We start from the raw sequence: 26,584 nt of genomic DNA, 5'->3' as shown, positions 1-26,584 counted from the left end.
AATCAAGAAGGGAGAATTTGTTGTATAACCATAATAGGAAAAAAATTAAGAATATAGCCATGGCTTGAAAAATGTATCTTTTTGCCACATTAATAGACATTGAAGTCCTTCGTATCACATGAGCGTTTGTATACCATACTGAACAGCCATGTACCATTCTATTTCAAATGTCGATATAGAATAGATCATTTCAAACAAACGTACATCTATAGTAGGGAGGGAGGGAGGGAGAGAGAGGGAGAGAGAGAGGGAGGGAGAGGGAGAGAGAGAGGGAGGGAGGGAGAGAGGGAGGGAGGGTATTCTATTCTATATTTTGTAAATATTATAGAATATAACACTACATTATTTGAACATTACATATTGGAGAAAGAAATAAAAGAGAAAATGAAAGAAAGAGAAACAGAAAAAGAGATACATACATAGATGAAAAAATGGAGAGAGACAAAGATGATGATAGAGAAGATAGATAGAGGGAGAGATTGCACAAAGAGAGATTGTATAAGTGCAATTCTATTCTATGTTTCGTAAATAGAATAGAAAAAATCTTATTATAACTGTACATATTCAATTTATAAATATATGTTAGTTTTACAAAATCCAAAACATTTCATATACAAAAAAAAAAATCTATGTTTTTTATAGGTATTTAAAAAATCCAAATAAGTACCTTTAAACTTATAAAGTTATATAAAAAGAAGAGGTGAAAGTGAAAAAGGGCAATATAGAAAATAATACATAAATATCATAGCCTAAAAATTGCTATGGTTATATAGTTAATTTATAGTTTGTTATGTATATGCTACCTAATTTCTCAATCAAGAAAGCAAAAAAAAAAAGAAAAAAAGGACACAGTACATATATAATATGCTTATACTTTTTTTTCTAGTGGGGACCAAAAACTCTGAAAAGAAATCTGAGACATAGTGGAGACCACTGAAACATTAGAAAGAAGCCACATTACTTTATAAAAGATGCACATTACAAAATATAAGCGACCTAACATTCTAACAATAAGACATCCTAACCATAAGAGAAAAGCAAAAGGGAGAATGAATAAATGAATGATTACGAGATCAAAGTTAAGTTGTAATTAGCATATAAGATGAGAAAACGTAATCATTCCATCCATTGAAAAAGCTACTAAATACTCTCTCTACAGGAGAAGAAACATGGCTACACAACACAGAAGAACTAGCTTCACCGTTACTGTCATCATTACCTGCACGCACACACACACGCACCATCAAACATTTCAATAAAGCAATAATCTTTTTAGTCTGTTGTTGTTGTTGTTGCAATGAGTGCGTACCTGATGTGCTGAGTTTGTTGAAGTGGGTAGAGGGTTAATGGAAGTAGAGTCGACTTCTCCGGTGGGTAGTGGAACAGCCGGATTACTGTTGATAAACGGAACACCATCTTTTCCAGGAACCGTCACTGATGTGATCTCTGAAGGAGATGGTCCTGGAGATAAAGCTGAACCTTCTCTTGGACCTAGTGGCCATGGGTAAGAAGGAGAAGATGAGACATCTCCTCCTTCCGAGACTGGACCAGGAGCAATAGCTGGTGTTGGCGGCTGTGAGGGCGAAGATGCGGCTGCGAGGAGGACTTGGACTGTGAGCTTCTGGTTGAGTTGGCAGGTTCTGGGAAGAGATGTGTTGTTTGTGAAGGAAAAGTAGTAGGAGCCTGGTCTTGATGGGTACCACTGCGTTAGAGTGAAAGTTACAAATGTTAGTTTGAAAACTTTAGAAGGTTTTAATGCATCTTATCGACTAGTGTGATTGTCATTGAGCCATGAGCACATGACTTTTGTGTATAGTTTAACTAACTTTTCAATTATTTTTGTCAGAAAAGACCATCAAATTCGAATTTAGTATTTGGTAATAATACAGTTAACTAATGACGAAAAGATAAAACAGAGGAAGTCACTCATGTCTGATTGTCAATGTAATGAGAAAAAAATCTTCATGAGGGAATAAAACGGATAAATTAATGTGAATGTTAGTAGTTGAGATGCTTCTTAAACTTTGATTATCATTGAGCCTTGAACATATGACTTTTTGTGTGTCAAACCATTAATTTAATCAATTTTAAATTCTATTGTCAGAACAAAGCATCGAATTTCAGTTTCTACTTAATAAATTAATTAGGAAAAGAGGGTTTAAAACAGAGAAAAACAGGGGAAGAGGTTTCTTTGTCAATCTCAAGAACACAGTGGAAAAAAAGGAGACTTGTAAAGATCAAAACTTTATGAAAATTCAGAGAAACAGAATAAATTCACATCCTTTACTAGAAAATTTTCACATTTTGTAACGAACTAAGTGAAATGTGAATGTGAGAAAGAGATACAGTATGTTTTACCGTGAAGGAGGTGGAGTTAGATTTGGTAAGAAGAGTGGCTTGAGTAAAGTCGCAGACATTGAATGCATCTTTTGTCCTGAAGATGTATAGATCGTTTCCGTACTTATGTCTGAAAACTGGAGGCAAAACAGCAAAAAAATCCGTTAATTTAAGAGAAAATCTAGGAAAATAAAAGGACTGATTTTGCAAATACACTTACTAACGGAGTCGCCGACATGAACAACGGGAGTTTTCCAGACAGAGACACCGTCGACGAGAAATGAGGCGGAGAGAGAAGGACGAGAGAAGAGAGAGAGGATGCAGAAGAAGAAGACCAGTTTTGAGGAGGAGAAAGAGAGACGTTGCTGAGATGAAACCATTTTTTGCTTGAAATGAGGAGAAGCTTAGGTTAAGAGATTGTGAATAAAAAAAATAAGTAAAGAGCTTCAATGATGTCTGCCCTTTTTATCTTTGCAGGCCTCTCTCTCACTCACTCACAGTAGGTCAAAAGAGAGGTTTAGTGTGCCTATGGAGCTTAGGGAGAAGAAAAACAAAAGAGACAGAGAGATACTAGAAAGAGGAGTATTTTGAGAAGTGTGCAGTGAGTGGCTCTGTCTGTTTTACTTTTATGTGTGTCGTCTGTGTTGAAGAAATGGAGAAGATTTGAAAAGTTTTGAGAAGTGTTTTTAATTTATTAATCTTTTCCATAACTATACTAAATCAAAAATGAAATATAATCAAAATTATTTGAGTTTGAATTATGAATACCACAAGGTACAAGTTTGTATTTAAAAGACATTTTCACTAGTGCAAGTCTATAACTATTTTTCTTGAATTTGTATTACTAGACATTTATATTTAAAAGACCTTTTTTCTGGAAACGTAAAGCTCAAGCTGGTAAAGGAGCTTCTCCTAGCAACCGAATCTCTAAGTCTTCAGCGCCACAATTGGAGAGTAGTGGTAAACGTAAGACTGATGTGATTTCTATGTCTCCCTCCAAGAAACTCTCTACTCCAACAACTAATTCGGTGGCTTCCAGTCTGAAGCCGCTGCTCCCCCAATGAGTATTTGGTACTGGAACTGTCAAGGTGCTGAAAGCACTGAGACAGTTCAAACCATCCAGGAAGTGCGTCGTAAACACTTTCCGGATATTATGTTCTTGATGGAAACAAAGCAACAGTTTGGTTACATTTCTTGGTTACAGAAAAGTCTTGGTTATGATAAAGTTTTTACGGTGGAGCCTCTTGGTTTGAGTGGAGGCTTGGCTGTTTTCTGGAAGGATAGTTTTGAAGTGGAGATTCTTTCAGGGGACAAAAGGATAATTGATATGAAGGTTCGCTGTCGTTCCTTGTCTTTTTACCTCTCATGTGTTTATGGAGACCCAGTGAGAGCAAGGAGACAAGAAGTTTGGGATAGGTTAATGGATATTGGAATGCGTAGAGATGAAGCTTGGTTGGTTGCTGGTGACTTTAATGAGCTTATGTCTAATGACGATAAGTTGGGAGGAGCAATCAGGAGCTCTGGTAACGTTCTGTCTTGGACTGGCTGGCGTGATGGTGTTTGGGTGCAGTGCCGTCTGGACAGATGCTTTGGTAACGATGAGTGGTTCAATTTGGGGGCTCTGACCATAGACATATATTGATTGGTTTTGTTTTGGAGCAGAGAGAACTCCATCGAGGGAGATTCTATTTGGATAACAGGATGTTTTCTAAGGATGGCTTTGAAGAGGCAATATTGCAAGGCTGGGGTGACCATAACGAAGACACAAGCCTTATGGATCGCATTGCCCGGTGTCGTAGGGAGATTTCTAAGTGGAAGAAGTCAATTGACCTTAATTCTCATGAGAGAATCTCTCGGTTAAAAGCTGCCTATGAATTTGAAATCAGTAAACTTCATCCTTCCCGCGTGATTATGAAAAGTCTTAAGATACAACTATCTGAGGCTTATCTTGATGAGGAACGTTTTTGGAGGCAAAAATGCAGAGAAGAGTGGCTGAGGGAGGGTGATAGAAACACCAAATACTTTCATAATGTTGTGAAGGGTCGCAAAGTAAAGAACAAAATACTGATGCTCTTAGACGAATGGGGAGAGGAACATTTCTCTGAAGGCGCAAAGGGCCACATTGCTGTTGAATACTTTCGGGAACTTTTCATGAGCTCCAACCCTTACGATCTTGACACCCTGTTCCTCAATTTCCCTGTACGTATCACTGATGCGATGAATGTTGATCTGACTGCTCCTGTATCACTAGAAGAAATAAGGAAAGCAGCGATGAGTGTCAATGGAGACAGTGCCCCTGGTGAAGATGGCCTGACAGGATCCTTCTATCACAAGTATTGGCATGTGGTTGGTCCTACAATCTCTAAGGAAGTCCAGGGATTTTTTGACTCAGCTGTAATGCCGGAAGGATGGAATCACACCCAGCTGAGCCTCATCCCGAAAGTCCCTAACCCGGTTAGAATGCAAGATATGAGACCTATCAGCTTATGTGCGGTTCAGTATAAAATTATCTCCAAGATTCTCTGCAATCGCCTGAAGATTATCTTACCGGAAGTGGTCTCAGAGACTCAAGGAGCCTTTGTTGCTGGTCGCTTAATCTCTGATAACATCATCATTGCTCATGAGACTATCCATTCTCTGCGTACATGTAATAGAGTTGCGGAGGATTTCATGGCTGTTAAGACTGATATGTCTAAAGCTTATGATCGAGTGGAGTGGTCGTTTCTGGAGACATTGTTGGAAAGAATGGGCTTTGATCGTGTCTGGGTCCGCTGGATTATGGCCTGCGTAAACTCGGTGTCCTATTCTGTTTTATTGAATGGCTGTTCTCATGGTTTCATCAAGCCAGAGAGGGGACTGCGACAAGGGGATCCACTGTCTCCTTTCTTGTTCATTCTTTGTGCTGAGGCCTTGGTGAATTGTCTCAATAACTCGGCTTCTGCTGGAAATCTGCACGGTATTCAAGTTGGTGTGTCTGGTCCTGCTGTCCATCACCTACTTTTTGCAGATGATAGCTTGCTTATGTGTATAGCTAATGCCAATGAAGCCACAGAGATTATGAATTGCCTCAACTCCTATGGTGAGGCCTCTGGACAAAAGATCAACTTGGATAAGTCGTCCATTATTTTTGGTGCTAAAGTCTCATCAGACGCTAAGAGAGCAGTAAAAGAGGCATTAGGCATTGAGAAAGAAGGAGGTGATGGCACTTATCTTGGTCTGCCTGAGTGTTTTAGTGGGTCTAAGAGACAACTACTCAGCTTCCTTAGAAGAAAACTTCAAGGTCGCCTCAACGGCTGGTTTGCGAAATCTCTTTCTCAAGGGGGAAAGGAAATCTTGATCAAGTCTATCTGCTTAGCTCTTCCTATTTATGATATGTCTTGCTTCAGGCGTCCTAAGGACACTTGTGCTCGGCTTAGGAGTGCCTTGACAGAGTTCTGGTGGAGTAGTGGTAACAATAGGAAAAAGATTGCTTGGGTTGCTTGGCAAAAACTGTGTAAGTCTAAAGATAAAGGTGGCTTGGGCTTTAAGGATCTGGAAAAATTTAACCAAGCCTTACTAGCTAAGCAAGCGGCTAGGGTGTTAAATAATCCAGATTCTCTTCTGGCTCAGGTTCTGAAGCATCGCTACTTCAAGAACAGCTCTTTCCTAGATAGTGGGGTGGGGTCCAGACCATCTTTCGCTTGGCGCAGTATTATCCATGGGCGTGAGCTTCTACAACAGGGTTTGCTGAAGAAGATTGGCTCTGGCTCTGATACAGTAGTGTGGTGGGATCGTTGGATTGCTGATCCTGTCCCTCGTGTGCCTGATTACAGACAAGGGTCTGTTGTTGATCTTACTCTTAGAGTGGAGGATCTTCTGATTCCTGGTACTGGAGTTTGGAACCAGGAACTACTATATCGCACTTTTTCGCCTAAGGATGCTGAGATTATAATGCAAATCAAACCTGAGATTGCTCAAACGGACAGTGTGGTCTGGGAATTGTCGAAAAATGGACTGTACACTTCGAAGAGTGGGTATGCTTTGCTGGAGATTATTGAGGAGATTAATACCCCTCAGGTGGAGAGCATTCCTCCAGTAGAAAAGAAGCTCTGGTCCTCTTTGTGGAAAACGAAAACAACTCCTAAACTGCGCCATTTCCTTTGGCGTATTCTCTCTGGTGCCTTGGCGGTAAAGGAAAGATTGAGATCGAGAGGCATTCAACTTAATGTTACATGTTCCTCTTGTTACAATGGTGCGGAAGATATTGGCCATGTTCTCTTTCACTGTCCTTTTGCTAAGGAAGTATGGGCTCTTTCGTCGATCCCCATGCCGCCTTCAGGGGTGTGGTCTCGCTCTGTTTTCTTAAACCTTCTTCACCTGATTAATTGTGGGAAGAGAAGGTCTCAGGCTCCGGAAACTGGGGTGGTTTTTCCCTGGATCCTATGGCAGATATGGAAAGCAAGGAATGCATTTTGTTTTGAGCACATACGCTTGGACCCTGCTGTTGTCTTGGATAAAGCACTGGTGGAAGCAGAAGTATGGAGAGAACTCCAGGCTTCAGCGGCACAGCGAACTTCTCAGGTGTTAGTAGCTCAGGATGCTAGGCAATGGATAAGGCCGCCTACTGGGTGGGTTAAGTGTAACTTTGCTTCTTCATGGTTGGACCCTACTAGTGTGTGCGGTGGAGCTTGGATAGTAAGGGATAGCTATGGCAAAGCCATCTTGCACAGCAGACGTTCTTTCCCTTGTGGAGGCTGATCTTCTCTCTCTACTATGGACTTTGGATGACATGGCTAATCTGCGTGTTGATAAAGTTATCTTCGAGTCTTCTTCACCTTACCTTAGAGAGGCCTTCCTCATCTACCCTGCTCCTGGACTAAATCCTTTGATAAATATGATCATGCAGCGCTTCCATGGGTTCTCTGAGTGGGATACTGATCTTGTGCTGTTCGAGAGTAATAAGGTGGCCGCCTTCATTGCGAACAGTGTGACGAGGGATCAACGGCTGCAGTCTTATATTGGCTCTGGTGGCCCCTCTTGGCTTCAGACCTTAATATCGCAGGAGTCGGGACTTGATTCCTCCTAGTCTCCTCTTCTCTCTCCTTTTATGTTGAGATGTTGCTGTAATACTATCTACTGGTAGTTGCTTTCCTTTTATTTTGCTTGTTTGGGTTTTCATTTTGTTCTCTAGTTTAAACTCTACATTCCTTTGTGGAGGCTTTGTCCTTATTTGGATTTTAAACCCTCAAATATGAATGAAACTTTCAGTGTTAAAAAAAAAAAGACATTTATATAAAAATATCCGATTGACTAATCTTTTGTTTGGACCAAACTTACACAGTGCTCATGGTTTATTAGTTCAAGAATAAGATTGGAAGACAGTTAGACAGGTCATTTACAGGAGAGTTAGAGGCAATATCAATAAAGGGTTATAGAAAAGGTGCATCATTTTTATCACGGGAAATGATGCTCTACTGGTAAAAAAACTTACAGTAAAAGTGAACTAACCAAAAATTTACAAGCAGATACATTAAAAAAACAAAGAGAAAAAGTAGTAAAGTGAGAATTATATAACGAGATAATGATGGTGATTATTATTCTTAAATCATTACGCCTGTGATTTAACCCCAAATGTTCCCTGCTTTTCATTTGATTGTACAATTATCTTCCATCTTCTTGTTTCTCGCTTTAATCAAACGAAAATAGAAATATAACCAATTACTTTTGAACTCTCGACACAACTTTATGGGCTGGATGCAAATTATACGCATATCTTATAGGCCATAGGCATCAATTACAATCTTATCTTCTCATAAGAAAATGAGGATAGTGAATGTCTTTCTTTCTCTCCATTTCTTGAAATTCTTTTGCTGTAATCTTTAAGAAATGGAGAGAAAGATTATAGTATAAATTATAATATAAATCATCAGTAATTTTTGAAAAATTATAGTATAAATTATAGAGTAACAGAATTTATGCATATATCGGTAGAGCAAATATATTGCACCACAACAACCAACTGATTATTTTTAAATACACAAATAAATTGATGATCCTAATGTATTTAGGTTAAACCTAGCTGGTTTTATAATAGTTAAATGGACGGTGGATAAGTTAAATCATATTGATTAAAACCATTAGCTTCCAAACATAACTGTTAACAAAATCCAACATTCTGCTTAAGAACAAACAAAATAACAAAATTAAGATCGAGATATTTGTCTTTGCATGAATTTGTTGGTATGTTGTGTTTGATACTTGTATTCACTTCTATTTAGTTTTGAAGTGTTTCGAGAAAATGAAGCTTGTAACTGGAATAAACAAATGGCACAAGCATCGTCTAGCTTTTCCTTTTTGTATTAAAACCATACGAACCGCACAGCCTTTCGTTCACACGTCTCGTCGTATTTGTGTTTAGCTTTTTATGCTAAAACGACAAGTACTACATGACAAAACGCGAGCTTCGGCCAAACCCCCAAAAATCTCTTGCCGTTTCTTTTCATGGACGTCACGTTCAAAATTTTAAATAATCAACGTGGTTAACTCTAAAGCGCAAAATACAAAGAGTACTAGTTCGCAAACTCTTCATAACATGACTTCAAAATAAAAGTGAACATGGATTCTTCAAATAATGTTTTGTTGATCAGTCGTTGCAGAGGCGTGGTCGCGCGTATCGCATTTAGTTAGTAGCTTATACAGAAATATACTAATTAACAAGCATTTTGTGATGTCTAACCCATGCGACCATACAAACATAATTTAAAAAGTATACGGTGCACGAAAGTGGCTTATTAAAGACATCATTTAGCTTACGTACGCTCATTCCACACTGAATGTTGAGAGATGTTCGACTGAGTTAACAAGCCCAAAATGCACATGCTAGATTTTTATGTTCCTTGTGGTGTTTACAGGAATTGCAAGAATCATTTAATATATGATTAATTATCAGAATCAGTATTATGATTCTATGATTTGATGCAAAGAGAAATAGGAGGGTCTATCACTCTTTCGTAATGTGGTTCTATTATGATTTTTTTTTCCAATAATACCGTACAACAGCCTTTTAACAAAATCAAGAATATTACTTGGCTACAAAATTGATAGATACTGAGCATGATTAACCCTAGAAATCCATTAGGTTTCTTAATGACTATTTTAGTATTTAATTTTAGTTAAGAACTTTAGTTAAGAGTCACCTAATTTTCTTGCTTCAGTGGGAGTTTCTAATTAGGGGTTTCTTAAAAAAAAACCTTTTTTTTAAAGATAAAATTTATTTATTAAATAAAACATATTAAAATATAACATTTTAAGCATATATTTTAAAATGAAATATAAAAACAAGGATTAATAAAATAAACGAGAATAATTTGAAAGAAACATCTGAACTCAGCTGTTGCCTTCATCACGTCCAAATTTACGCCATATATGTTCAACCAAATCAGCTTTCAGTTGTTGATGCATTTAATTATCACTAATTCTAGTTCGAACACCCATCATATTGACGATATTTGTAGGGATATTTGTAGAATATGTGAGAACTACATGTGAACTTTCGTTGTCTTTTTTTTCTTAGAACTCTGAAACATCAAATTGAGTATATCCATCTCGTTCGTCTTCAACTATTATATTATGAAGTATGAATTTTCAAATTGAATATATCCATCAATCAAAATATTGATGGATGCATGCATTTTCTTAACAAAAGCAACAACATTAATAGAGGCATGAAAAACTCGTAAATACTTAAGCTGAAAGTGACTGACTATATAGAAAGCTCTTGGAATTAACTAGAAACCTTATAAAACTTTCATAAAAACATAAAGGTCATTGTCCGGAACATCATGGCTCAATGGTAAAGACGGGTACTTTTCTGCACCCATGTTGTGAATTCGAATCCTGCAGAGGAAACTACTTCATAATGTCTCTAGACACCACACGGATATGAACTTATGCTTTCGGGTCTATTTGTATATCTGGTCAGAAGACATATTCGTAGATTGCATCTTCTATTGGAGATTAGTCCGGATTTTCTATAGGTCTGGAATATCCCTCGTTAAGAAAGCAAAGAAAGAAAAACGTAAAGGTCATTTGTATTCAGTCCTGTCACTTTTATTCAAACGACATGTCACAAAGGCAAAATCAGAAAGTAGACACTAACCTAAAACAAATTAAATCTGATAAATTACAGAAACTTTGTAATCTTTCTTTCCCCTATTTAAAATAGCTCTCCTTAATCTGCAAGATAAAAGATTAAGACAAATGAAAATAAAAAAGTAGACAGACGCTGACGGGGAAAACGCGTGGCGAATAGAAACGTCCAAGAAAGAGACCAATTCAAAAAAAAAACGGTCAATTAAAAGAAGCGGTTTGAGTTGAAATAGGCGGGCACGTGGTGTGTTTTCGCGACTCACCAGAGAAGAAACATTGAGAGCTTCGTTTTGATCGAACTGTTTTGAGATTCAGACGGTACAGATCGTGATCGGAGAATCATAAACAATAATGGTGAAGGAGACGGAGTACTACGACGTGCTCGGCGTTAGCCCCACAGCTACGGAGGCCCAGATTAAGAAAGCTTACTACATCAAGGTCATTTTTTTTGGGGTGGTTTGAGTTCTCATGAGATGCGATCATTAGTTTACAAAGTGATGATTTTTTTTTTTACGGCTTTAGAGTAGTTTTCTAGTTTGATGACTATAAGCTTCTTGTTGGTCTTTGAATTTGAGAGGTCAGTGTCTATGGAGTTTGTAATGATTAAATGTTTATCTAATGCTTGTACAGGCACGCCAAGTACATCCAGATAAAAACCCCAATGATCCTCAGGCTGCTCATAATTTCCAGGCAAGTTCTGTTTTTTTTAATTTTTGTTTGAGTTAGTATCTACTATCTCTTACTCTTAGGCATATGTTGTTTGGGAAATAATGTAGTGGCTGTATGCATGTTGTATCATATGCTTTGACCATGCTCACTTGTGCATCAGCACCAGGGTTGTAGTTTCATCTCATTGTTTGTTGAGGGCATCGGAAGCTTTTGAATTTTTTCATCCTTAGGAGAAATTAGTTATTTGGCAACTTAAGAGTGGATTTGAGATTTTTTTTTTTTTTTTTTTGCGTGGTATAGTTGTTAACATACTCAAAAAAGGCTATCAGCAGAACTAACAACGATATAAAAGTTTTGAGGAATATGAGATTATCCAAGAGATCAGCATAGTACTATCCACAATGCTCTCAGTATTCTTTGTCTTTCGTGGGCTGCTTTGGCGAGTCCTTTTTGGATGAGTTCTTTTAAAATGTGAGTTCTTATACAGGTGCTGGGAGAGGCCTACCAAGTGTTAAGTGATCCAGGGCAACGTCAGGCATATGACACATATGGGAAGTCTGGGGTTTCCACGTTAGTGTCTTTTCCTCTTCTTCTTCTCTCTTTTGATAGTTCCCATCATGTGGAGATTGGTGACATGGATCTTCATCATTGATTCTTGCAGTGAGATCATTGATCCCGCGGCAATATTTGCTATGCTTTTTGGGAGTGAACTTTTTGAAGAATACATAGGGCAGCTTGCTATGGCATCAATGGCTTCACTTGATATTCTCTCCGAAGGAGATCAGATTGATACTAAAAAGATTGTAGATAAAATGAGGGTAAACTTTTCAACTAAATTTTCTCAACTCCTCTCACTCTCTATCGAAACAATTAAACATCTATTACTAAGAAAGTTAGTTGAGATTATGAGAAGGGTTAAAAATTGTGGTCGAATTTGGTTTTGGCTTCAGGCTGTTCAGAAAGAAAGAGAAGACAAGCTTGCTCATATTCTCAAGGACCGCCTCTACCTATATGTGACCAACAAAGACGAATTTATTAGCAATGCTGAAGCTGAAGTTACAAGACTCTCTAATGCAGGTAACTGTATCGTTTTGTTCCCCTTTTGCTTTCTCTTTGAGTCAATGCCATATCCGTGATCTATAAGCAGAGCAGAGTTACCTCCTTATGTATTTATTTTTCAACAGCATACGGTGTGGAAATGCTGAATACGATCGGGTATATTTATGTAAGACAAGCGGCGAAAGAGCTTGGGAAGAAAGCTATATATCTTGGTGTACCATTTGTTGCTGAATGGTTCAGGACGAAAGGTCACTTGATCAAATCCCAAGTAACAGCTGCAACAGGTTAGTGACTTAGTAAGAAAGGCTATAAGCTGTAGAATCCGTTTACATAAAGAACATCTAAGTCAACCGCTGAAAAATAAACCTCAATAATACTTTCCAAGCTTTCTAGAACTTGGACTGACTTTTCCTTTTCTGGCTGTTCACTATCGTCCTAGGCGCATACGCTTTATTCCAGCTGCAAGAGGAAATGAAAAGGCAGCTAAGTGCTGAAGGAAACTATACTGAGAAGGAACTTGAAGAGTACATGAAGTCACATAAGAAAGTGATGATTGATTCTCTGTGGAAACTCAATGTTGCTGATATCGAAAGCACCATCTCCCGTGTTTGTGAACTGGTATGCCTAGCTATTTGGCTGCTGTGTCACCTTGGTAGAGTTTCTTTGCTGTAATTGACGTTATGAGTTTCTGTTTTCTGCCTCAGGTTCTTCAAGATCCCATTGCCAAGAGAGAGGAGCTTCGTGCAAGGGCAAAGGGGTTAAAAACTTTGGGGAAGATCTTCCAGGTAAATTTGTTTTTCCTTTTCTTTTTAAGAATATAACGCATATTTGTTCAAATATATTCATTTGAGAAATAAGAGGGAAAGACTGATGTAAAAGGCCTTTTAACTTTCCCGTCATGTAGAAAAACAAGATAGCCAGTGAGAGTGATCCATTAGTAAGAGCTGAACTTCACAAAATAAACGGAAATGGTCAAGACCGTGATGCACCAAAAGCTGATGAAGCATCACATTCTACATTTGGGCCTCAGGTACATCCATCTCCTTCCTCTTTATCCACTCCATCTACAACACAAACTATGTGCACATACCTCCATGTTTGTATGTGATAGAGATTCAAGATTGATTTTACGGTAGCTGTCAAAATGATGTGTTGGTCAAAAGAGTTGCTTAGGTTTATGATTTATGAGAGATCAAGAGATAATACTGACTATGTTGGTTGTATTGTTAGTTAGACGGAACACACTGTTGGAGTCATAGTCTCTTTTACAGATAGTGTTGATACCATTGTAACTGATGAAATGCAATATTTATGTAGGAACCGCAAAGCCCATATGTGGAAGCACCGAAGCTTGGAGAAGAGCAATTCAATTATTACTTCCCAAGGCCTGCGCCACCTCCGGGAGCGCAGAGACGCTCTTGAAAACTGGCAAAGGATTGATTCAAGATAAGAGATCGTGAAAGGTCATCTAATATTACAAATTTTCAAGCCTTTATGCATATATAGATGTGTATTTACTGGCGGTGGTAACATTTATCAGGATAAGAAATGATTTGATCTTTGAAAACAACATAAACTCTCGTCTTTGACAATGTACAATGTTCTATTTTTTTTATTTTATCTATATCTAAGATGATGTTGGAGATCATATTCTGAGTACTAGATATTATTAGAGACACGGCAAGGCAAATCCGTTTTTCCGTCTCCGACAATCCCTTAGCGACTGTTTTTAGTTTATATATCAACAAATTCACTTCCGTCATAGCTTTATTTCTGCCGCTGCCATTGGTCGCAGCGTTTATAAAGGAACAAGACCATATATATGAAGAAAAAAAACTCTTACAAGTTACTATTTTGGCTTTTGAAAAATAAAATAAATACTATAACTAATAGTAAAATTTGTTACTTGTTTGGTTAATGAAATAGAAGTTCAAGTCAACAGACTATTTGAGGAATGTTTCCAATCGAAATTTTATTCATTTAATTTGAGAATTACAAAACTGTATAATAGTGACGTTAAGAGAAATTAAGTTTTATTTTTCGACGTTATGAGAAATTAAAGCATGACGTTAGAAGAAGATGAAATTAACAACAAATGTTCCAAAAACGGAAGCATGAGAGACCAAACCTAACGTAAAGTAACGACATGCGTCTATTTTTATAACATGCAAATTTCAGAGAAGTAATTCCCTTAATTAATTCATAAATAATAATAATGCGAAAAGCGCCGAGGAAAGGGATCAGAATGGCGGATGATGCTTACTTGTTATAGCCAAGACCATCACCACGAGAGTGGAGCCCACTGGACGAAGAAGAACAAGAAGAAGAGAGACGTCTTTTGTGTGTTTCTGAATCGATTTTCTTCTCTAGATCTCATCATCATCATCTTCCTCCCGGATCTGATACTGGTGGAACCAAAATAAAGGAGGAGGAGATGGAGAAGGGAGAGAGCGAGAAGAAGGCATCGGGAGTATCAAACGTAGGTGCATGGGCAATGAACGTGACGAGCTCCGTAGGGATCATCATGGCCAATAAACAGCTCATGTCCTCTTCTGGCTTCGCCTTCACCTTCGGTTCCATCTCTTCTCTCATTTACATTTTCGTTCATCTCTCTTTTATCTCATTGTATTCAATTGTTTTTCATCAGCGACAACTTTCACTGGATTCCACTTCGCACTCACTGCTCTCGTCGGCCTCGTCTCCAAGGCCACAGGCTTATCAGCATCCAAACACGTTCCTCTCTGGGAGCTTCTCTGGTTCTCCCTCGTTGCTAACATCTCCATCGCCGCTATGAACTTCAGCCTCATGTTGAACTCTGTTGGCTTCTACCAGGTTTAACCTTTTTTATTTTATATTTTTTCTGCTGATTTTAGTTTATAACCATTTTGTGTGTGTGTGTGTGTATTTAGATATCGAAACTGAGCATGATTCCTGTTGTTTGCGTGATGGAATGGGTTCTTCATAACAAGCATTACTCCAGAGAAGTCAAGGCCTCTGTCTTGGTTGTTGTTGTTGGTGTTGGTATCTGTACTGTTACTGATGTTAAGGTTAATGCTAAAGGCTTCATCTGTGCTTCCACTGCCGTTTTCTCCACTTCTCTCCAGCAGATCGTAAGTGATATTCACCATCACTGATTATGACCAATCTGATTCTCAACAAGTTCTAAACTTTTTCTCGAAAATAAGTAGCAATCTGATAGTGATTCTGTCCTCTTAATCTTTGCATCTCTGTGGAAACAGTCAATAGGTTCACTGCAGAAGAAATATTCAATAGGATCTTTCGAGTTGCTGAGCAAGACTGCTCCAATCCAAGCCCTTTCTCTCCTCATCTTTGGTCCATTTGTTGATTATTTCTTGACCGGCAGATTCATCTCTACTTACAAGATGTCTTATGGTGCCATTGTAAGTATCTAAAGTCTCCAAAACACCTTACTTTGTTCCAACTCTTGTATAACAATTTATAACTATGTCCCCAGTTGTGCATTCTTCTCTCTTGCGCTTTGGCGGTTTTCTGCAACATAAGTCAATATCTCTGCATTGGGAGATTCTCTGCTACCTCTTTCCAAGTTCTTGGTCACATGAAAACAGTCTGCGTCCTAACGTTAGGATGGGTGCTCTTTGACTCGGAGATGACGGTCAAAAACGTAGCGGGGATGATCATAGCCGTGGTGGGAATGGTGATTTACAGCTGGGCGGTTGAGTTGGAGAAACAGAGGAAGCCGAAAGCCACACCGCACGGTAAGAACAGTATGACAGAGGATGAACTTAGGCTTCTCAAGGAAGGAATAGAACATATGAATTTAGAAGACATGGAGCTTGGAGGTAACAAATCATAAATAAAAATCTCTTAAAAGACAAAAGGTTGTGTTGATTCTTTTTTTCTTACTCATTCTCCCATCATGTACCCTTGTTATGCTTTATCTCAAAGAACCTTTATATGATGCTCTCTCCTCTGCAGAGCACATACTTTTTCCTAATAGAAATATGATTCTTCTGTTTCTTGGCATAAACTTTACATGTGAAGGTTCAATTCTCTGTTCTTTATAGCACTGTCACTGTATGATGAAACAATTCAGATCAGTTTCATTTGGTTTTTGTGAATGTTGAACAATCAAATGAAACTGATGTTTTTCTTGATTTGTGTATAAAGTGATATCATGTGTTTGTTTGTTCCAGATTATTGTTTCTGCAGTTTATTTTTATTTCTTTAACTTCCTGATTGGTTTGGTGTAACTAATAAATTTTTCTGATGCAATAAACACAAGAATGTGCACATTACTCAGAGCATTGTCTCACAGAGAAAAAGGGTAACTTTTCATTAAAAGACCGTTAAATCCACACGAGGTAACGAAACATGAAGCGATGTCTCTACATCCCATTGAGTGTGACTACAACTCTGCGTGCTGTCGGATCATCACGGTGTTCACACAGCCATATTCCCTGAAACCCAACATTTGCAGCACAGAAAACTTTTAACATGAGATAACTAGTTCCAAACGAGAGCAGTGGAAGATATACACTGAAAACAATGGTACTATTGAAAGAAATAAAGATCCATTTACAATCAATCCAACCACCATAAATGAGAGGAAACATGGAAAAGCATGTGAAAGTAGTAATGCATAGTGTCAGATGGAGAAATTGAATACCTGCCAAGTTCCCATGTTAAGTTTGCCTTTTGTTATTGGGATTCTGCATGCAGAGACAATCAAAACAGTTATCATGTGAAAATACCCCCACAATCTAACACAATAAATAGTGCTAAAAAACATAAGATAGTAGGAGGCTCACGTGAGTTGACATCCAAACATTGATGATTTGATATGAGCTGGCATGTCATCTGGACCTGCAATAATAATGTACACAATTCAATTCTCAAAACACATGAGAGATTTCATATGAATTGAAAAACAAAATCAGAGGATAAAAGGAACAGCTTTTGATTATCAATGCGTTTTAAATTATGACTATGTTTCATGTAAACAAACCTTCCATGGTATGCCTCCAAGGAGCTGAAATCCCCTGAATTAGAAAAACAAAAAAAATAAAGTGATCAACAACTTAAGCACCAAGATGAGTAACAATGAGAAGGCAGCTAAATATAATATACCTCAGGAACAATCCTGTTCAGGAAAGTCTCAGTATCAGCCTGAACATCAGGATCATAATTCTCATTGATTGTAAGAGAAGCACTTGTGTGTTGTACTGCCAAAAAAAAAAATCCAAACTTTCAATCAAGGGTTCAAATAGAAGCTTGAGAAATATTACAAAGACAAGAACACTCACAGAAGACATGAGCAAGACCACAGTTAAAACCCGACAAGTCTTGTCCAATTTCCTTCAAAATCTGTTTCAAAATCAAAACTTTATTAACTCAATCCACAAAACCCATAGCTGAAAACACACTAAAAGAAGAAACCTTGGGAGTGATAAGATGACATCCACGGCGTTGCGGTGGAAGCGTGATTGTTTTCTGAGCCCACTTAGGACCGTTAGAGGATGTCGCCATGGAACCTCGTTCGGTGGCTGGAGTGAGAACCGATCTGACACCAGACAAGAAGATCGTCGAGCTCTGCATAGCTCCTCCTCTAAGCCCAATAACGAAAACAACAATGGCCGACAAGATCCCTACTCCAATCCCAAACCAAAAGCCTTTCACCATCATCGCCACTCATTTTTACTTTCCTTCTGGGCCTTGAATTATTCGTGTGACAATGTTGAAATACAAAACGGCATGCAGTTCAACTCTCCATTTGTAAGATAAAAACTACAGTATGTGATGTATTATTCAAAACGGTGTGTAGTTCAACTTTCAGTTTGTAAAATGAAAACTACGTGACGTTTTTAATGTACATTTTTTGCTTTACATTACATGATGATCAATGTCTTGATATGATTACATAACGGAAACTTAAATTTTCAGGTGAGAATTCGATGCATTTGCTCTTCTTCTTCAACAGTTTCTGAGCAACTCTCTTCATGGAGTCAGGCAAACATCTCACCGTTGTCTCCATGAGCGCAGATGCGTCTAGTGACATATCTTTAGCATAGTAATGAACTATCTTAGGCAACACTATCTTTGTCTCATTCTGTATACGAACGTTGTCTCTTATAAACTCTTCTTTCGCTCTTCTTAAGTCTCTGAACACGCAATCCGCCTTGTAAACCCGAACCTGAGATAACATCATTATAAACTTTAAAAGATTGTGAATACAACAAAGTGTTTGGTTAAAAGAAAACATACATGAGGATCTGTGGAAGCCCCTGAAGAGAGAGCGAAGTGAGCCAACGCCTCTGGATAGTCCAAGGCGTAAATGTGTTTGACAGTGCAAGTTTTCGACTTTCTTGATGGCGAAAAGAGCGTCTGCAGCAACTGTTTTTTTTTACAGTAATGTCAAGCACAAGTGTTACGGAATGAAGCAAACCAAAAGAGAGAGAGAGTATGTGTGTTTGCATACAGGTGGTGTGAAATGCGGGCGAAGGCCTAAGATTGAGCTTTGGATAATGTGAGGGTTTACGCGGTAGCCTCCAACGTCATAAGCTGCCTGAGACATGTGTAGTGGCTTAAGTAAACAGCAAAGAGGTTAAATCAATTGTGGTCTTTAGGAGATTGAAAGACCAAACCTTTAAAACAGAGTTGTTTCTTGCGCGGTTGTTAGTTCCATAGGCTAAATAAGCCTGCAAGAAAGAGAGAATTAATAAAAAGATTGAAGCTTTATCCATTAGATGTTTGCTTACATGCATTGTGAGGGCATTGTGAATGTTTATCCAAAACGCAAGCTTCTCTTCTCGTTTCAATCTACTTGGATCAACCTTCTCAAGCTTTTGAACTAGTGATCTATATACATACACACCATTTGAAGTAAAACATATTAGATTCATTTGTAAAATGTTCCCACAGGCAAAAATATGTATATAATGTACCTGAAGTTTTGGAGCATAAGAGCTGCGTGGTTGAAACTACTATCATCCAGGTGAAGCTTCAGAGACTCTATTACAACGCCACGTGGAACGTCTGCTTCTTTGATTTCCCCAAGACATGGGTTCCAAGAGACATATGAAGAAGGTGAAGGAGAAGGCGGAAGACAAGAAGAACTGGTTTTTGCTTTGGTGGAGAGTGTAACATACACTGAAGATATGCATCTCAAGATTTCTTCAGAGAGCCTACTCGGGTTCACGGTGTCATCTACGATGTGAGACGAGCCTAGAAGATCTCCAAGAGTAGTGTGGTTACCAGAAACATATCTCGTCTTCTCCTGCAAACATCATATTAGTTTAGCAAGCTAAGACAATGCTAAATGGTTTGTTGCAATGTGGGTTACTTACTCTTGCGGAAAAGGCTTTTAAGCTGGCTTGGAAACTCTTAGGACACGAAGAGGAACGTTCAGAGACCGGAGAAGCTTGGTAATGGTAGCTGAGGACACCGGCGAGGTCTGACTGCTCGGATATGGGACAAAACTGATTGGAGACTAAGCTTGTTTCAGTGTGAGGAGAGTAAGAAGAAGTAACTTGTTCATCGAAAGCTGTCCTGTAAAGAGAGAGCAGGTACTGCTCCGTACGCAGAATCTCAAACTCAAGTGAAGCAATCTCCTTCCTCAAATCTTCTGAAGACTGTACACAAAAGTACAGAACATATAAGAGCTTGGTAACAAAGAATCTTATCAAGTTTCATTACAAAAGATCAAACCTTTGGCATTACGTTGCAATGAGAATCCTTATGAGTTAGTAATCTCTTCTCAATGGATACAAACTGCCATTGAAAATGTACACAGACAAATGTGACTTTTTGGAACCAAAAGGAGTGTCCTAAAGCAGATTAAGACAATCTCCAAAAGGTTTGCTTTTTGAAAAGGGGAATGAAATTTACCGGTTCACTATAGCAAGAGAATCTTGAAGGTGAGGCAACAATCACACTCTGCTTCTCCGAGTTCCTGTAACCAAAACCCATTCTCATTAAAACTAAAAAGATGAAACCTTTGGGGAGAAGAAAGGTAAACAAAGAAAAAAGGTTGTACCTTGGAGAAGATGAAGAGCAATCAGGAGAAGGGCAACTCAGACCCATCATTTTCTTTCTTTTGTCTTTCTGTAGAAGAAATTCATCACTCAAGCAATAATAATTTAAATTAGACATCCCATCCCATCCCATCAGTATATCTTCCTTTGAGACGTTTTAGAGCATTTCTCGAAAAGCTCCATCCTTTTTTACCTTGTCGTTTAGTAGTACTATTGCTGCTTATGTGACTCCAAAAAAACATAATTTAAAAAATATATATATATATCATATCTTTCCGGGAAAAAAAAATAAGCGAGCAACCGACATTTTTCCCGGGAGTTCAGACGATCGTATCCCAAAGTATTATTATTATTATTATTAAATAATCAAGACTTATTAACAATTCCATTTATTTAATAAATTCCATAGTCTTATCTTATGTTTTTAGTACACTCACTTGGTCCAGTGCTTGAAACTCAACTAGTCTGAGATAATTAAATAAATCATAAGGAGTGAAACAATAAATACTGATATAATATCAATACAATACTAAAAGGGGAATAAGAGCCTCGTTTAGGCTGTCCACATAGGATTGGATAATCAACCAATCCGAAAAGACATTTTTGACACGTCAGTAAATCCTTAGAAATGCGGGCTTCGTTACTTTTTTTTACCTCAAAATGTTGATGTTAATCGGGCCCATGGAGCCCATTTCGTTGCTCTTCGTCTTCTTCGTTTCACTCTTCACGATCTCAGATCTCTATTTTTGAGATATGCTTGAATGTTTTACATTAAATGTTCATTATGTTTATCAGGTTCACATTATATCACCAAATCTTACCACGATTTCACAGTCAATGCACTCTCCAAGGCGGTGCATCTACATCTATAAAGAGGTTAGTCTACATACCGTAAGCATCGTCCTCACAAATCCAAATAACACTTGAATCTGATTGTTTTCATGTGTTTGTCTCGATACGTTTTCTCTTTTGTGTTTTCATGTTTTTTCAGATTGAATCTAATTATCTTTAATCATCAATTGTGTGTTTGAGATCATTCGATTCTGATTTTATTAATCTGATATCCGTATCGGAATTTAGGGCTACTTAAATCGATTTCAGTTGAATCGATATTTTTTATTCGAATTGGTTTAAGATTGCATAAACAATAATAATCGTCACTGGATTGATCTCAGTGTGGGTTAATCACTTCTCTATAACCAGGACCAAGCCGACCAGATCTTGGGAAGAAGAAACTCAGGTAGCAAGCTGAATAATTTTTTAATAACGTCGCAATAGCTATATCTGTTTTCTTTAATCATATCAACTAGCTTGAGTATGATGTTCAGAAATCAATAACAATGAGGAAAAATTGCTCACTGATTACCAATACTTTCCAGAACCATTTCTTCAAGAAATAATACTAGCTCAAGTATAACATCTGAGCTTCTTTGCTGGAGCTTTCTGAAGCTAAGCGCAGGAGGTATGAGGCCCTGGGCCTTGGCACTTAACATGTGTTCTTCCTGACAAATGATGCTAATGTTAGTCCCATATGCTCACTACCAGGTTTGTAAATCTATTTAGATTGAATAATATAATACCCACTTCGTTTCGATTTGTGTTATCAAATGATCAAATTTTTGTGTGTTTGTCTTCCTCTTTCCTAGCCACGAGATCTTCTGATGAACACTACGAATCGCTTCTGATCGTTTTTGTCTTATCTACCATTGGCTCAACACAAACCACATGGAGATCGAAAATATTTGCTGCTGCCATTCAGTGTGAAGCAGACTTCGTCGGAAGTGTATGGCAAAGATTCTCTGTGAGGAGATGGAGTTGAGATGAGGATGAGAGCTCCTACTTCTCTTTGAAGAAATTTATGGACGGTTCAGACTATTACTCAGTTAGAGACGGTGCTAATTTGGAAAGAGCTTTCATGATGTTTTGTATGCTCGCCGGCGGCGTTAAAGAATTTCTATTCTTTGGCACCGTTTTTGCCTGTGCTATTCCTGAGTTTGTAACGTGTTTTAAGAAGTGGCTTGGTTTTATCAAGTCTTATCAACTTCTGATGGATTTTTTTGGGCGTACGTTGCAAAACGTATTGGCTTTGAATGCAGCAGCCGATTAGTCTCTCTTAAATATTTATGTGACTATCTCTCAACCTCTTTCCCTTTAACTCCATCAAGATAGGAAATCCATCACTTAATCTAACTGAAAATATAAGTTTTTAGCCTCATCTCCAATTCTTCAATCAAAAGAGTCATGGTTCTTTTTTTTAATCTTATTATCAAACTACCATCTAATGTCAAAATATTCAACTGTAAAGAAGACAGAATGAGAAGATGACCTCAGAAGCCCACTGGAGTGACATATTTTTTCTTAGACCTAAAGTTTTTCTTAACAGGTTCAACCAACATAAAAATGCAGCAGATAAGATAAAACGAAAGTAAGTAGAGGGTTGCTTAGAATACCGATGCCACTCTCCCTCATATTGGACTTTGAATTCCTCTGATTCTTCAAGCTAACTAGACCTTCGTACTCACTCACCAGCTCAGGTAGGAGCTTAGCAATGCATGTCGCTACACAGTTTCTTCTGATTCAAATGTGCGCACACCTTATCAATATCATTTGGTTCAAAGAATATCTTTGTCTAAACTCATTTTAAAATATAATCTTACTAAGACTTCGTCACCAAACCATTTATCTATGATCTACCTAATTGGGCAGTACCTTATTAATATCTTAAACTTCTATAGTTTTATTAGAATATAAAATATATATTAGATAGTTACAATTAAAGACCGTTATTAAAATAACTAAAAATAAATAATATTAGAAAACTTCAAAACTGTGTCCCTGTTTTTTTCTCATTTTTAGCCGTTTTACAGTTTATTTGTTTAATATTATGCAAAAATATTCATAATATTAATAAATTAAAATAAACTAATAAAATAATTTAATAGCATATAACCCAAAGATATTGGAAAATATGTTAGGATCTTTCTGTAATGTGATTACTTAAGGGCCTGACTGGTTCAAACGCAGTGGTTGCGGTTGCGGGAGTTTGTGGATACGGACGGTTGCGGTTTCTAGCGATTTTAAGAGATTTGTACGACTGGTACTGTGGTTAAAAATTGGTGCGTTTGCGGGTGACTTATGACTGGTTAACTACCTAATGCGGTAACAGTCAAATAATAAATTAACAATATTTACATTTAATATAATTATAAAAATATCAAAAATCTTAAAATTATAATAAATATAAAATTTATATTTAGAAGGTTATAATTTTAATTTTTGAAAATTTATTGAAATTGTTTTTACTATAAAATTTTATAATATTAATTAAAATATAATAGGTATATTTTAATATTTTTATAATTTCAATTTTAATTTTTTATTAAATATTTTAACTTTTGTATTAATATTGTTTTAAAAGAAAGAAAAAAAATTTACCCTCCCGCAACCGCAAACGCTAGCTGGAGCCAGCTTTTGAATTGATGAGATTTAGAGCGGTTTGAAGCGGTTTAGAGCGATTTGAGTGATTGTTGAAAACCGCCGACAACCGCTACCAACCGCAAAAGCTGCGTTTGCGGGTGGTAGCGGGAAAACCAGTAGCCCCCTAAGTAATTTAGATCAGTTACTTAACTATTTTAAGTGAATAAAATATATAATCTTATATATTCATACAGAAACAGAAAATTATTTTTAATATGTTTTCATTGTTTTCTAAACAAAATATGTTTTCAATTTTTTTTTACAAATTCATTTCTTTTTGAATTTTAAAATTAATTAAAATTTGATTGACTAAATTATTAACATATATGCAGGAGCAGCACTTATTGATACATTAACATATCAGAAATACATATAAATTGTAGAGCAAGTAATAATCCATGACCTAACATGTAAATTAATACATTTGTATTTTGATTAGTTATTCTTTGCTAATCTCATCGCATTCAACGATTCCATTGTTTTTTATAAAAAAAATGCAACTTCTGTTTGTTAACTATGAACACTATAATCTTATAAAAAATCAACTTATCGGATGTTAAGAGAAACATATTATAAGCAAACAAAAATTAAACGAAAACAAAACATATATAACTCGGCCAATGACCGTCTGAAAATACACACATGCCATCTTAATTTCTCACTTTGTCAATAACAAATAAAATGACAAATCTTATGGGTAAGAAGTTCTCTGGAACATAACAAATATAATTTAATCACACTCCAACAATACTCATATAAAACTTTCTTATACCACAAATAATTCTGATCAGGTTACATATTCTCTGAAACTTTTGGTTAGCTTCAATAACAACTACTTATTTTACCTTACATTTTCATTATTTTACTCACTTCTTCAATATCATATTTAGCCTAACATAAACCATTACAAAATGCAATCATCTAGAACAGAATACATTCTTACAAATGATAATCATAAGAACTACAAATCCATTCTTGAGAACCCAAAATATAGCAACCACATTAAAGCAACTAATTATGGATTCAAAATTATAAAAACATACAACTAGAAGACCACGTAAACCTCATCCAACCTAGATACTATGTTATAAGCCGTAATCTCTTAATATTGACTCAAACAACGAAACCAAACATAATAAATTTAACACATAATCCTTTGATGCCCAGAGATTCTTAACAACCATAAACGTTCTTATACATTTCTCTTGCAAATGTTAACACAAAACATATTCAATGAAAATATACAATAATATAGTTATATACAACACGTAAAACATATTCCGCGCATAGCTTGAATTTATAACTTAACATTTGTATTTGTAAATATACATTAGAATCATTTATAAATTACAAAATAATAGAAAAATCTAAATTTATTTGGAATTTTAAATTTATTTTATGTATTCATTGTTTTCCAATGAATTCAAAATGGTTTAAACTCACAATTTGTTGTGTATTTTTTAGGAAATTGTATATAGAATGGTCAGAAAAATAGACTGGTAGTTATTAAACTTTAGAAATGTTCAGAAATCTATTTTATTTTGATTATTTTTATGTTAAATAATTGATAAATTTACAAATGATTTAACCATTGTTATGGTTTTAGATTTATTGAGTTCACATTTACAGGTCTTCCGTCCTCAAAAGGAAGTACAAACCAACATATTAACGGGCTTCTTACTTCGTTTATTTCAGTTGAGAAATTAAGTTCATTGGTATAACTAAGTTCACAGCTAGGCAAACTTGGTTTGCTATACATATTAAAAATGTTTTCTAAGTGACCAAGAGAAAAGTCTGTAGATAATTTGTCAAATGGCGTTGATGAAATCTCAGCAGAAATATGATAAATGAAATTAGTTAACATGGTTTCTGTTTAAAATAGCCCATGATTTAAATCTGTTATTTTTATGCCAAATCGAACCATCTTATGATCGTAGATAAGTTAAGTCAAATAATAACCAAAACTACAAAAGAGTATTGTCATCCAAACCTGGGCATAGTTCATGAGAAAACAATACAAATGAAAATAAGACACAATTAAGCAAAACCAAACCATAGAAAAAAAAATCGGGCTTCTATCAAAAATCTGACTTTTTTCCTTCAGAAATAAGTTAAGCTTCTTTGTCGGAAAATAAGAACACTCAGTCATGCTTACTTAGTGAGGAACCTATGCTCTTCTTTCTTGACATCGTCCTCCTCATCTACTACCAGCTTTTATTTTCTTTTTTTTGGTTGTAAATGCATTCTAAAATAGTTTTTTTTTTATCATTGGATACAATCTAATTTTTTGGGTTAATTTTTTCATAAACTTAAAATGTTATTTGTTGATCATTTAGTGGACTTGACCCGTACAAGCTCCATAGAGAACTTGCAGTTCTACAACAGTGACATGTCTACAACATTGTGTGGTTCTCCGATTGGCTCCTTCAGGTTGGGGAAGGTCATCCACAATTAGAATCGCGATATGAGTGTGAAGACTACCATGAACAAATGATAACTATCGATAAATCATTGATTCTTCAAAGTTATGTTGACCCATTAAAAGGAGTTGCTGATGCCGCATAGAGAGAGGTCAACAAACTGACAAATTCCCAGACATCCTACACTGATAAAGATATACTCACACCCCGTAATGAAAACGTCGATGAAATCAATGCTTATACCATCTCACGGACCGACGGGGTATCAAGAGATTACTTCAGCTCAGACAGCTTTGAGATATCAGATACTACATCAGATCAAAATGATACATTATACGCCGTTGAGTATCTAAATTCATTGGAATTGTCAGGTTTGCCATCGCACAAACTAACTCTGAAAGTTGGTGCCCCAGTTATGCTGTGAAACATAAATCAAAATAGGGATTATGCAATAGTACCCGTATGATCCTAACCCACATTGGC

General features: G+C 36.7%; 5 protein-coding genes across 8 annotated transcripts; 2 read left to right on the top strand and 3 right to left on the bottom strand.

The window, feature by feature from the left end:
* Window positions 1-939: 939 nt before the first annotated feature.
* LOC106347349 (early nodulin-like protein 1) lies at window positions 940-2,951 on the bottom strand. Its single transcript, XM_013786870.3, has 4 exons — window positions 2,558-2,951; window positions 2,359-2,474; window positions 1,310-1,702; window positions 940-1,219 (listed from the first exon to the last, which is right to left on the bottom strand). Exons 1-4 carry the CDS (start codon window positions 2,715-2,717, stop codon window positions 1,154-1,156), a joined length of 735 nt encoding a protein of 244 aa, XP_013642324.2. The 5' UTR covers window positions 2,718-2,951; the 3' UTR covers window positions 940-1,153.
* Window positions 2,952-10,622: 7,671 nt separating this feature from the next.
* LOC106347307 (chaperone protein dnaJ 10-like) lies at window positions 10,623-13,837 on the top strand. The gene is made up of 10 exons (XM_013786824.3): window positions 10,623-10,902; window positions 11,095-11,154; window positions 11,621-11,703; window positions 11,795-11,951; window positions 12,084-12,210; window positions 12,318-12,476; window positions 12,632-12,810; window positions 12,897-12,977; window positions 13,097-13,222; window positions 13,510-13,837. The coding sequence occupies exons 1-10, from the start codon at window positions 10,816-10,818 to the stop codon at window positions 13,612-13,614; spliced, it is 1,164 nt and encodes a 387-aa protein (XP_013642278.2). The 5' UTR covers window positions 10,623-10,815; the 3' UTR covers window positions 13,615-13,837.
* A 278-nt stretch (window positions 13,838-14,115) lies between these two features.
* On the top strand, window positions 14,116-16,190 carry LOC106351588 (UDP-rhamnose/UDP-galactose transporter 2). Its single transcript, XM_013791369.3, has 5 exons — window positions 14,116-14,765; window positions 14,840-15,024; window positions 15,102-15,302; window positions 15,432-15,593; window positions 15,668-16,190. The coding sequence occupies exons 1-5, from the start codon at window positions 14,627-14,629 to the stop codon at window positions 16,025-16,027; spliced, it is 1,047 nt and encodes a 348-aa protein (XP_013646823.2). The 5' UTR covers window positions 14,116-14,626; the 3' UTR covers window positions 16,028-16,190.
* Window positions 16,191-16,421: 231 nt separating this feature from the next.
* Window positions 16,422-17,879, bottom strand: LOC106347305 (UPF0047 protein YjbQ). The gene is made up of 7 exons (XM_013786822.3): window positions 17,611-17,879; window positions 17,478-17,538; window positions 17,302-17,396; window positions 17,180-17,213; window positions 16,983-17,037; window positions 16,841-16,883; window positions 16,422-16,631 (listed from the first exon to the last, which is right to left on the bottom strand). The coding sequence occupies exons 1-7, from the start codon at window positions 17,854-17,856 to the stop codon at window positions 16,560-16,562; spliced, it is 606 nt and encodes a 201-aa protein (XP_013642276.2). The 5' UTR covers window positions 17,857-17,879; the 3' UTR covers window positions 16,422-16,559.
* Window positions 17,880-17,992: 113 nt separating this feature from the next.
* On the bottom strand, window positions 17,993-20,648 carry LOC106347303. Of its 4 annotated transcripts, XM_013786819.3 has the most exons (10): window positions 20,207-20,648; window positions 20,059-20,122; window positions 19,879-19,941; window positions 19,518-19,802; window positions 19,116-19,447; window positions 18,930-19,029; window positions 18,816-18,869; window positions 18,650-18,736; window positions 18,436-18,564; window positions 17,993-18,364 (listed from the first exon to the last, which is right to left on the bottom strand). In XM_013786819.3, exons 1-10 carry the CDS (start codon window positions 20,335-20,337, stop codon window positions 18,071-18,073), a joined length of 1,539 nt encoding a protein of 512 aa, XP_013642273.2. In that variant the 5' UTR covers window positions 20,338-20,648; the 3' UTR covers window positions 17,993-18,070. The 4 variants fall into 4 exon arrangements, with proteins under 4 accessions (XP_013642273.2, XP_048638507.1, XP_048638506.1 ...); XM_048782550.1 differs by having other exon boundaries at window positions 18,816-19,029; window positions 20,207-20,441; XM_048782549.1 differs by having other exon boundaries at window positions 20,059-20,398.
* Between the last annotated feature and the right edge of the window lie 5,936 nt (window positions 20,649-26,584).

Source organism: Brassica napus, chromosome A6 (genome assembly GCF_020379485.1).
Source record: "Brassica napus cultivar Da-Ae chromosome A6, Da-Ae, whole genome shotgun sequence".
NCBI lineage: Eukaryota > Viridiplantae > Streptophyta > Magnoliopsida > Brassicales > Brassicaceae > Brassica > Brassica napus.
Note: the sequence above shows the minus strand (reverse complement) of the source record. Positions and strands in the feature narration are given on the sequence as shown.

What these genes read in the sequence shown, in the direction of transcription:
- LOC106347349 (XM_013786870.3), bottom strand. Translation starts at nt 2,717, where the DNA reads ATGGTTTCATCTCAGCAACGTCTCTCTTTCTCCTCCTCAAAACTGGTC. An exon ending in TCATGTCGGCGACTCCGTTA is followed by an intron (nt 2,475 to 2,557) that starts GTAAGTGTATTT and finishes TTTTGCCTCCAG; the next exon opens with TTTTCAGACATAAGTACGGA. An exon ending in CTAACTCCACCTCCTTCACG is followed by an intron (nt 1,703 to 2,358) that starts GTAAAACATACT and finishes ACTCTAACGCAG; the next exon opens with TGGTACCCATCAAGACCAGG.
- LOC106347307 (XM_013786824.3), top strand. Translation starts at nt 10,816, where the DNA reads ATGGTGAAGGAGACGGAGTACTACGACGTGCTCGGCGTTAGCCCCACA. An exon ending in TACAAGACTCTCTAATGCAG is followed by an intron (nt 12,211 to 12,317) that starts GTAACTGTATCG and finishes ATTTTTCAACAG; the next exon opens with CATACGGTGTGGAAATGCTG. An exon ending in CTTTGGGGAAGATCTTCCAG is followed by an intron (nt 12,978 to 13,096) that starts GTAAATTTGTTT and finishes CCCGTCATGTAG; the next exon opens with AAAAACAAGATAGCCAGTGA.
- LOC106351588 (XM_013791369.3), top strand. Translation starts at nt 14,627, where the DNA reads ATGGAGAAGGGAGAGAGCGAGAAGAAGGCATCGGGAGTATCAAACGTA. An exon ending in ACTCTGTTGGCTTCTACCAG is followed by an intron (nt 15,025 to 15,101) that starts GTTTAACCTTTT and finishes GTGTGTATTTAG; the next exon opens with ATATCGAAACTGAGCATGAT. An exon ending in CCACTTCTCTCCAGCAGATC is followed by an intron (nt 15,303 to 15,431) that starts GTAAGTGATATT and finishes CTGTGGAAACAG; the next exon opens with TCAATAGGTTCACTGCAGAA.
- LOC106347305 (XM_013786822.3), bottom strand. Translation starts at nt 17,856, where the DNA reads ATGATGGTGAAAGGCTTTTGGTTTGGGATTGGAGTAGGGATCTTGTCG. An exon ending in GTCATCTTATCACTCCCAAG is followed by an intron (nt 17,539 to 17,610) that starts GTTTCTTCTTTT and finishes ATTTTGAAACAG; the next exon opens with ATTTTGAAGGAAATTGGACA. An exon ending in TTGGAGGCATACCATGGAAG is followed by an intron (nt 17,038 to 17,179) that starts GTTTGTTTACAT and finishes TTATTATTGCAG; the next exon opens with GTCCAGATGACATGCCAGCT.
- LOC106347303 (XM_048782548.1), bottom strand. Translation starts at nt 20,337, where the DNA reads ATGGGATGGGATGGGATGTCTAATTTAAATTATTATTGCTTGAGTGAT. An exon ending in TCTCTTGCTATAGTGAACCG is followed by an intron (nt 19,942 to 20,058) that starts GTAAATTTCATT and finishes TTTCAATGGCAG; the next exon opens with TTTGTATCCATTGAGAAGAG. An exon ending in CTTATGCTCCAAAACTTCAG is followed by an intron (nt 19,030 to 19,115) that starts GTACATTATATA and finishes GTATGTATATAG; the next exon opens with ATCACTAGTTCAAAAGCTTG.